Raw genomic sequence first — 10,639 nt, forward strand, 5'->3', positions numbered from 1 at the left:
TGTAGAGTGAGAGGGAAATTGATGTACCCATTAAATGTTTATTCATTGATTCTAAACAACCCAGTCATTACCACCCTTCATCTTTAGACATGGTTTCTCTTAAACCGAAGGACTAGGTAGTTATGAGACACTGAGATAAACTTGGTTTTCTGTTCAGTCTTAAAGTCCTAGGTGAATAACTCAGGCTGAACCAACTTCATGAAAATAACCAGTTTGGAACATGCTAATAAGAAAATGGCTTTTCCCCCCTACACTTTCTGTTTCTAGAGTGCTAAAGTCAGTACATTGGAGGGCTTTATATATGGCATATCCTACCTGAAGTTTAGAAATTTACACTATGACCTCATAAAAATATTCTCTGTGGGATGACAGCCTTCATTGTTATCTGTTAGTTTTATATGTTGCCTGCAAACAATCATTTTCATGTTACAGTGTTTACCTTATAGACTACTATCCAAAGATATTATTTTCTAAAAATAAAGTGGCATGTTAAAAATTATTACTCAGCCATTAGAAATGACAAATACCCACCATTTGCTTTGATGTGGAGGGACCTGGAGGGTATTATGCTGAGTGAAATAAATCAATCAGAAAAGGACAAAAAATAAAAATAAAAATTACCCTCAAAAATAAACAATAAACCCTCAATTTTTATAGCTTAATAATAGAAAAAGTTCAAAATAATTTATAATACAGCATTTAAATGATATAAAGTGATTCCTTATTCAGAATTGTAGCAGCAAGTAGTCATTTTTTAACAGTGGCCATCAATTAAATTTTTATTCTTTGCTGATAATGTTTTCAGTTTAACATATCCAAGAGAGTTGATGACAGAGAAAAGATCACTATGGAGGTGAGGAATGAGACAGTAATCCGAGGATTCATTCTGGAAGGGTTTCCTACCATCCAGTACTTGGGAAACCTCTTCTTCCTGGTACATCTGCTGGCATACGTGGCCTCTATCACAGGAAATATGGTGATCATCATCATCACTTGGGTTGATTATCGTCTCCAGACACCCATGTATATTTTACTTAGCACTTTCTCCTTCTTTGAATGCTGTTTTATCACCACAGTTGTTCCTAAACTGCTGTCCATCTTTCTTTCAGGAAGGCAAACAATTTCCTTTACTGCTTGTGTCACACAAGCCTTTTCTTTTCTGTTTTTTGGGTCAATAATTTTCTTCCTCATGGCTGTAATGTCCTTGGATCGATACTTGGCCATTTGCAAGCCTCTGCATTACCCAACCATCATGAACCTGAAGACTTGCTTCCTCCTGGTCATGATCTGTTGTGCTTTGCCCTTCTCTCTCATCACTGGTCTGGTAGTAAAGGTGTTCCAGTTATCCTTCTGTGGTCCTCATGTCATCCCCCATTTTTTCTGTGACCTTGGCCCCCTGATTCATCTCTCCTGTTCTGACACCAGGTCTATTGAAATGTTGGCCTTTGTCCTCACTTCCTTTATCCTTTTGACATCACTTATCATAACCATCATTGCCTATAGCAACATAGTAGTCACAATCCTGCAACTCCCATCAGCCAAGGAGAAAAAGAAAGCTTTCTCCACCTGCTCATCTCACCTCATAGTCCTCTCTCTGATGTATGGCAGTTGTGTCTTTATATATGTGAAACCAAAACAAACGAACAGGATGGACTCCAACAGGGAGGCTGCCCTTGTGAACACAGTAGTGACCCCGCTGCTCAACCCTGTTATTTATACTCTGCGGAACAAGCAGGTCCACCAGGCTTTGAGGGATGCTCTGTCCTGGGTGAGGTTGCATAAACAGAGCTTTAGAGGGTAAGTGGATCTTCTTGGTCTTGTAGTTCAATTTCCCACTATTGCAGAAATCTTTTCTGTAGAATCTCTCCCTATGGTGATCTAGCTTATGCTAATTTTCATCTAGATGGGCACTATCCTATATTACAATACAATACTTTTCACTATTTGGGAATTCCTCTTAGTTCTCTATATTGTGCTGAAAATATCTACCTTAATTTTCTACTCAGTGGTCTTTTATGAATTCAGCTCAAACAATATTTATGGAGAGCTTAGTATACATACATAATGCAAAGTCTTTAGGCTAAGAATAAAAAAATCACCAATCAGATAACAATTATTACTGTTTATGGTACATTTTCATGCTTGAGCCTCCTGATACCTTAAAAATGGGTAGAAACCATTATCATTTTAGGTATTCATGGTTGAAATTTTAGTAACAAATTATTCTGAAAATTACATAAAGTCATAATATAATAGCCTAAAGAAAGTTAATAGTATTGCATTCATTGTATCTTTTATGTAAATGAGTCAGCAGTAAGCTTATTCTCTCTTTGGGTCTATTGGTGTTAGAGGTATAAAAGCTCAGTGTAACTCCATGTGGTTAGAATGGTCACTTTGACTTTGTCATCTTCCCGCTGTATCAAATGTTAATAAAATTGTCTTTAATTCTTTCTTGAAATATAAATAAAATGTAAAACCTTAAAAATTTTTAAAAGATTGTATTTATTCTTTTTTATTGGAGTTCAATTTGCCAACATATAGCATAACACCCAGTGCTCATCCCGCCAAGTGCCCCCCCTCAGTGCCCGTCACCCAGTCACCCCAACCCCCTGCCCACCTCCCTTTCCACTACCCCTTGTTCATTTCCCAGAGTTAGGTGTCTATCATGTTTTGTCACCCTCACTGATATTTTCACTCATTTTCTCTCCTTTCCCCTTTAAGAGATAAAGAGCATATGTGCACAAACAGGGAGAGGGACAAAAAAGAGAGAGAGAAGCAGACTCCCTGCTGAACATGGAGCCCTATGTAGGGCTCAGTCCCAGGACCCTGGAATCATGATCTGAGCCAAAGGCAGATGCTTAACCAACTGAGCCATCTAAGTACCCCAAAACTTTTAAATGTGTTGAGGTTTTATTCCCTGTAATAGAGGTTGCGAAGCCCTGACCCCAATAGATTGCTGAAAGGTAGGTGATCCCACTACCAAATTCTCCCCCTACATGTAAGAGACATTTTTTCCTAATGTGACTTTAGGTATGGGAGCTGCCACTGACTTCCAGGTTAAGCTAAATTATAGTTGACATTTAATATAGCAAAAACTAACAAAACTCATAATTAGGAAAGTTTAAAAGGAAAATGAGTGCATTGGTTATTTTAAAAATGAATTAAAATTGGGTCAATTACTGTGTTTGTTGTCTCATGAAGGAAGCGGCTCCCGCCTGCAGACAACTGGCCCTAGTGGGAAGTAGTTCCTGTCACATCTGATACAGCATTTACATGGCATGCATTTGATTTTCCATAGGTCTGATTTGAGTGCATATATTCCTTTCCTGCTTGATTTGAGAATTAATATTTAAGGCATAACCTGATGAAGAAGATTTAGACTGTCAAAGAATATTGGATGATTTCAATTTTTATGTCTGGGAAGGGTATGATTATAAAGTGTCCTGGGGGTCATAATCTTCCAAGGACAGCTGTGTCTCTATATATCCCTTTTTTTTCTCCAAAGAAGATAATTTATGAGCCTAATCTAAAAGCAGGGGTTCCCTGTGTTTTTGGTTTCTATGCATTAGATAAAATAGCCACTTCTGCCAATGTTCACAGCCCAGCCTCATGAACCAGCTTAGTGTATGAGATAAACCTCACCAATTAACCCAGCCAGAGATTCGGGTACTTCTCAAATCTTTGTGCTCATCCAAACCCTTTGTTTTAGTCATCCAAATCTTTGTTTTTAGTATGCCCCAGGAGACTAAAGTATGCCAAACCCTGTTAGTGCCCTGAGACAGGTAGGAGAGAAGCTAGTCTTTCTAGCAGAAGCTGGAAAAGTGGGAAGTGCTAGATGTGTGGTCCAATTCCTTCTCTCTTCAGTGAGCAGCTGAGAGAGTGAATACCCTACTAATTATATACCGAATTGGGATGAGATCCTGTGGCAAATGCCTGCACTCTCATTCACACCACACACTCTGTAAAACCATTGCTTTACTATCTGTCATCCTCAAGGGCCTAATGCATGCTGGGGCCTGTTGGCTCTCAGATACAGGCAGGTTAATTGGAGGCTTGGTTCTACTTCCGGAGCAAGCCAGGGAGAATTAGGGTTCTCACAGGGAGCCCAATGTGGAACACGATCCCGGAAGTCTGGGATCATGTCCTGGGCCAAAAGCAGACACTCAACTGCTGAGCCACCCAGGCATCCCAGCAGCTTCTCATTGTTGATGCTGTAAAACGAGAATGCTTCTTCACATGGAAGGGTGAGGATATGATGGAGGAGCATGGTGCAGGAGAAGGTGTCCTGGAGAAGGTGTGTCATGAGGTGAAGTGCTGCATCAGGACATTCGTCTTAGCAGCACTTAGGGCTGAATGTAAAAGAAGCTGCCTGTTCCCCATAACTGGTATAGAAAGGTGGGCAGCAATGTTGCATGTTAACTGGGCTTTACCCCCTGGGGGAGGCAGAGCCAGAGCTTTCATCAGAACCCTATGTAGTCTGAGAGTCCAGCTGTAGCTCAGACCTGTGGACAACAAAATGTGGTTGTTTTATATCTCTGCTCCTTTCTGGGGTTTCAGTAGTCTAGGCTGCCATGTAGCCTTGCTGTGTGTGCTATGAAACATTCTGGGCTATGGAAATAGGGCTTTGCCACCTAAACCACTGGCAGCATGAGAGGCATATTCACCCCACTCTGGGACAATAGACTGTGACAAATGAATTTTCTTTTCCTCTCCTTTCCCGTCAGCCCAGAGCAAGAAATTGATTTCTTTTTTTTAAATAATAAATTTATTTTTATTGGTGTTCAATTTGCCAACATACAGAATAACACCCAGCGCTCATCCCATCAAGGGACCCCTCAGTGCCCATCACCCATTCACCCCCACCCCCGGCCCTCCTCCCTTCCACCACCCCTAGTTCGTTTCCCAGAGTTAGCAGTCTTTTTTTTTTAATTTATTTTTTATTGGTGTTCAATTTACTAACATACAGAATAACACCCAGTGCCCGTCACCCATTCACTCCCACCCCCCGCCCTCCTCCCCTTCTACCACCCCTAGTTCGTTTCCCAGAGTTAGCAGTCTTTACGTTCTGTCTCCCTTTCTGATATTTCCCACACATTTCTTCTCCCTTCCCTTATATTCCGTTTCACTATAATTTATATTCCCCAAATGAATGAAAACATATAATGTTTGTCCTTCTCCGACTGACTTACTTCACTCAGCATAATACCCTCCAGTTCCATCCACGTTGAAGCAAATGGTGGGTATTTGTCATTTCTAATAGCTGAGTAATATTCCATTGTATACATAAACCACATCTTCTTTATCCATTCATCTTTCGATGGACACCGAGGCTCCTTCCACAGTTTGGCTATCGTGGCCATTGCTGCTATAAACATCGGGGTGCAGGTGTCCCGGCGTTTCATTGCATTTGTATCTTTGGGGTAAATCCCCAACAGTGCAATTGCTGGGTCGTAGGGCAGGTATATTTTTAACTGTTTGAGGAACCTCCACACAGGTTTCCAGAGTGGCTGCACCAGTTCACATTCCCACCAACAGTGCAAGAGGGTTCCCTTTTCTCCGCATCCTCTCCAACATTTGTTGTTTCCTGCCTTGTTAATTTTCCCCATTCTCACTGGTGTGAGGTGGTATCTCATTGTAGTTTTGATTTGTATTTCCCTGATGGCAAGTGATGCAGAACATTTTCTCATATGCATGTTGGCCATGTCTATGTCTTCCTCTGTGAGATTTCTGTTCATGTCTTTTGCCCATTTCATGATTGGATTGTTTGTTTCTTTGGTGTTGAGTTTAATAAGTTCTTTATAGATCTTGGAAACTAGCCCTTTATCTGATATGTCATTTGCAAATATCTTCTCCCATTCTGTAGGTTGTCTTTGAGTTTTGTTGACTGTATCCTTTGCTGTGCAAAAGCTTCTTATCTTGATGAAGTCCCAATAGTTCATTTTTGCTTTTGTTTCTTTTGCCTTCGTGGATGTATCTTGCAAGAAGTTACTATGGCCGAGTTCAAAAAGGGTGTTGCCTGTGTTCTTCTCTAGGATTTTGATGGAATCTTGTCTCACATTTAGATCTTTCATCCATTTTGAGTTTATCTTTGTGTATGGTGAAAGAGAGTGGTCTAGTTTCATTCTTCTGCATGTGGATGTCCAATTTTCCCAGCACCATTTATTGAAGAGACTGTCTTTCTTCCAATGGATAGTCTTTCCTCCTTTATCGAATATTAATTGCCCATAAAGTTCAGGGTCCACTTCTGGATTCTCTATTCTGTTCCACTGATCTATGTGTCTGTTTTTGTGCCAGTACCACACTGTCTTGATGACCACAGCTTTGTAATACAACCTGAAATCTGGCATTGTGATGCCCCCAGATATGGTTTTCTTTTTTAAAATTCCCCTGGCTATTCGAGGTCTTTTCTGATTCCACACAAATCTTAAAATAATTTGTTCTAACTCTCTGAAGAAAGTCCATGGTATTTTGATAGGGATTGCATTAAACGTGTATATTGCCCTGGGTAACATTGACATTTTCACAATATTAATTCTGCCAATCCATGAGCATGGAATATTTTTCCATCTCTTTGTGTCTTCCTCAATTTCTTTCAGAAGTGTTCTATAGTTTTGAGGGTATAGATCCTTTACATCTTTGGTTAGGTTTATTCCTAGGTATCTTATGCTTTTGGGTTACCATTCGAATGGTCCTCAAAAGAAAGCAGGGGTAGCCATCCTTATATCAGATAAACTAAAATTTACCCCAAAGACTGTAGTGAGAGATGAAGAGGGACACTATATCATACTTAAAGGATCTATTCAACAAGAGGACTTAACAATCCTCAATATATATGCTCCGAATGTGGGAGCTGCCAAATATATAAATCAATTATTAACCAAAGTGAAGAAATACTTAGGTAATAATACACTTATACTTGGTGACTTCAATCTAGCTCTTTCTATACTCGATAGGTCTTCTAAGCACAACATCTCCAAAGAAACGAGAGCTTTAAATGATACACTGGACCAGATGGATTTCACAGATATCTACAGAACTTTACATCCAAACTCAACTGAATACACATTCTTCTCAAGTGCACATGGAACTTTCTCCAGAATAGACCACATATTGGGACACAAATCGGGTCTGAACCGATACCAAAAGATTGGGATTGTCCCCTGCATATTCTCGGACCATAATGCCTTGAAATTAGAACTAAATCACAACAAGAAGTTTGGAAGGACCTCAAACACGTGGAGGTTAAGGACCATCCTGCTAAAAGATAAAAGGGTCAACCAGGAAATTAAGGAAGAATTAAAAAGATTCATGGAAACTAATGAGAATGAAGATACAACCGTTCCAAATCTTTGGGATGCAGCAAAAGCAGTCCTAAGGGGGAAATACATCGCAATACAAGCATCCATTCAAAAACTGGAAAGAACTCAAATACAAAAGCTAACCTTACACATAAAGGAGCTAGAGAAAAAACAGCAAATAGATCCTACACCCAAGAGAAGAAGGGAGTTAATAAAGATTCGAGCAGAACTCAACGAAATCGAGACCAGAAGAACTGTGGAACAGATCAACAAAACCAGGAGTTGGTTCTTTGAAAGAATTCATAAGATAGATAAACCATTAGCCAGCCTTATTAAAAAGAAGCGAGAGAAGACTCAAATTAATAAAATCATGAATGAGAAAGGAGAGATCACTACCAACACCAAGGAAATACAAACGATTTTAAAAACATATTATGAACAGCTATACGCCAATAAATTAGGCAATCTAGAAGAAATGGACGCATTTCTGGAAAGCCACAAACTACCAAAACTGGAACAGGAAGAAATAGAAAACCTGAACAGGCCAATAACCAGGGAGGAAATTGAAGCAGTCATCAAAAACCTCCCAAGACACAAGAGTCCAGGGCCAGATGGCTTCCCAGGGGAATTTTATCAAACGTTTAAAGAAGAAATCATACCTATTCTCCTAAAGCTGTTTGGAAAGATAGAAAGAGATGGAGTACTTCCAAATTCGTTCTATGAAGCCAGCATCACCTAAATTCCAAAGCCAGACAAAGACCCCAGCAAAAAGGAGAATTACAGACCAATATCCCTGATGAACATGGATGCAAAAATTCTCAACAAGATACTGGCCAATAGGATCCAACAGTACATTAAGAAAATTATTCACCATAACCAAGTAGGATTTATCCCTGGGACACAAGGCTGGTTCAACACCCGTAAAACAATCAATGTGATTCATCATATCAGCAAGAGAAAAACCAAGAACCATATGATCCTCTCATTGGATGCAGAGTTAGGAGTCTTTATGTTCTGTCTCACTTTCTGATATTTCCTACCCATTTCTTCTCCCTTCCCTTATATTCCCTTTCACTATTATTTATATTTCCCAAATGAATGAGAACATAAAATGTTTGTCCTTCTCTGATTGACTTATTTCATTCAGCATAATACCCTCCAGTTCCATCCATGGTGAAGCAAATGGTGGGTATTTGTCATTACTAATGGCTGAGAATTATTGTATACATAAACCACATCTTTTTTATCCATTCATCTTTCAATGGACACCGAGGCTCTTCCACAGTTTGGCTATTGTGGACATTGCTGCTAGAAACATTGGGGTGCAGGTGTCCCGGCCTTACATTGCATCTGAATCTTTGGGGTAAATCCCCAACATTACAATTGCTGAGTCGTAGAGCAGGTCTATTTTTAACTCTTGAGGAACCTCCACACAGTTTTCCAGAGTGGCTGCACCAGTTCATATTCCCACCAACAGTGTAAGAGGGTTCCCTTTTCTCCGCATCCTCTCCAACATTTGTGGTTTCCTGCCTTGTTAATGTTCCCCATTCTCACTGGTGTGAGGTGGTATCTCATTGTGGTTTTGATGTGTATTTCCCTGATGGCCAGTGATGCAGAGCATTTTCTCATGTGCTTGTTGGCCATGTCTATGCCTTCCTCTGTGACATTTCTGTTCATGTCTTTTGCCCATTTCATGATTGGATTGTTTGTTTCTTTGGTATTGAGTTTAAGAAGTTCTTTATAGATCTTGGAAACTAGCCCTTTATCTGATATGTCATTTGCAAATATCTTCTTCCATTCTGTAGGTTGTCTTTGAGTTTTGTTGACTGTTTCTTCTGCTTGCAAAAGCTTCTTATCTTGATGAAGTCCCAATAGTTCATTTTTGCTTTTTGTTTCTCTTGCCTTCATGGATGTATCTTGCAAGAAGTTACTGTGGCCAAGTTCAAAAAAGGTGTTGCCTGTGTTTTCCTCTAGGTTTTTGATGGAGTCTTGTCTCACATTTAGATCTTTCATCCATTTTGAGTTTATCTTTGTGTATGCTGTAAGAGAATGGTCTAGTTTCATTCTTCTGCATGTGGATGTCCAATTTTCCCAGCACCATTTATTGAAGAGACTGTTTTTCCAGTGGATAGTCTTTTCTCCTTTGTTGAATATTAGTCGGCCATAAAGTTGAGGGTCCACTTCTGGGTTCTCTATTCTGTTCCATTGCGATGTATTTCCCCCTCAGGAATCCTTTGCTGTATCTCAAAGGTTTTGAATGGTTGTATCTTCATTCTCATTAGTTTCCATGAATCTTTTTAATTCTTCTCTAATTTCCTGGTTGACCCTTTCATCTTTTAACAGGATGGTCCTTAACCTCCACGTGTTTGAAATCCTTCCAAACTTCTCTTTGTGATTTAGTTCTAATTTCAAAGCATTATGATCTGAAAATACGCAGGGGACAATCCCAATCTTTTGGTATCGGTTAAGACCTGATTTGTGACCCAGTATGTCGTCTATTTTGGAGAAAGTTCTATGTGCACTTGAGAAGAATGTGTATTCAGTTGCGTTTGGATGTAAAGTTCTGTAAATATCCGTGAAATCCATCTGGTCCAGTGTATCATTTAAAGCTCTTGTTTCTTTGGAGATGTTGAGCTTAGAAAATCCATCAATTGTAGAAAGCGCTACATTCAAGTCATCAAGTATAAGTGTAATATTATCTAAGTATGTCTTAACTTAGGTTATTAATTGATTGATATACTTGGCAGCTCCCACTATTGGGGCATAAATATTCATGATTGTTAGGTCCTCTTGTTGGATAGACTCTTTTAAGTATGATATAGTGTCCCTCTTCATCTCTCACTACAGTCTTCGGGATAAACTTTAGTTTATCTGATATAAGGTTGGGTACCCCTGCTTTTTTGAGGACCATTTGAATGGTACATGGTTTACAACCTTTTATTTTCAGGCTGTAGGTGTCTTTATGTCTAAAACGAGTCTCTTGTAGTCAGCAAATAGATGGATCTTGCTTTTTTTATCGAGTCTGAAACCCTGCGCCTTTTGATGGGGTCATTAAGCCCATTCACATTCAGAGTTACTATTGAAAGATATGAATTTAGTGTCAGTCCCTGTTTTTGTGGATTGGTCCCTTGGATCCTCTATTACAGAATCCCCCTTAGTATTTCTTGCAGAGCTGGCTTCGTGGTCACATATTCTTTCAGTTTCTGCCTATCTTGGAAGCTCTTTATCTCTCCTTCTATTCTGAATAGGAGCCTTGCTGGATAGAGTATTCTTGGCTGCATGTTCTTCTCACTTAGGACTCTGAATATATCCTACCAGCCCTTTCTGGCCTGCCAGGTCTC

General features: G+C 39.6%; 1 protein-coding gene across 1 annotated transcript; it reads left to right on the forward strand.

The window, feature by feature from the left end:
* The first annotated feature begins 772 nt into the window (after positions 1 to 772).
* LOC119878771 (olfactory receptor 6C2-like) lies at positions 773 to 1,801 on the forward strand. Its single transcript, XM_038589354.1, has one exon. The coding sequence runs from the start codon at positions 848 to 850 to the stop codon at positions 1,799 to 1,801; it is 954 nt and encodes a 317-aa protein (XP_038445282.1). The 5' UTR covers positions 773 to 847.
* The last annotated feature ends 8,838 nt before the right edge of the window (positions 1,802 to 10,639 follow it).

Source organism: Canis lupus, unplaced genomic scaffold (assembly GCF_011100685.1).
Source record: "Canis lupus familiaris isolate Mischka breed German Shepherd unplaced genomic scaffold, alternate assembly UU_Cfam_GSD_1.0 chrUn_S1893H2092, whole genome shotgun sequence".
In the NCBI taxonomy this organism is placed as follows: Eukaryota; Metazoa; Chordata; class Mammalia; order Carnivora; family Canidae; genus Canis; species Canis lupus.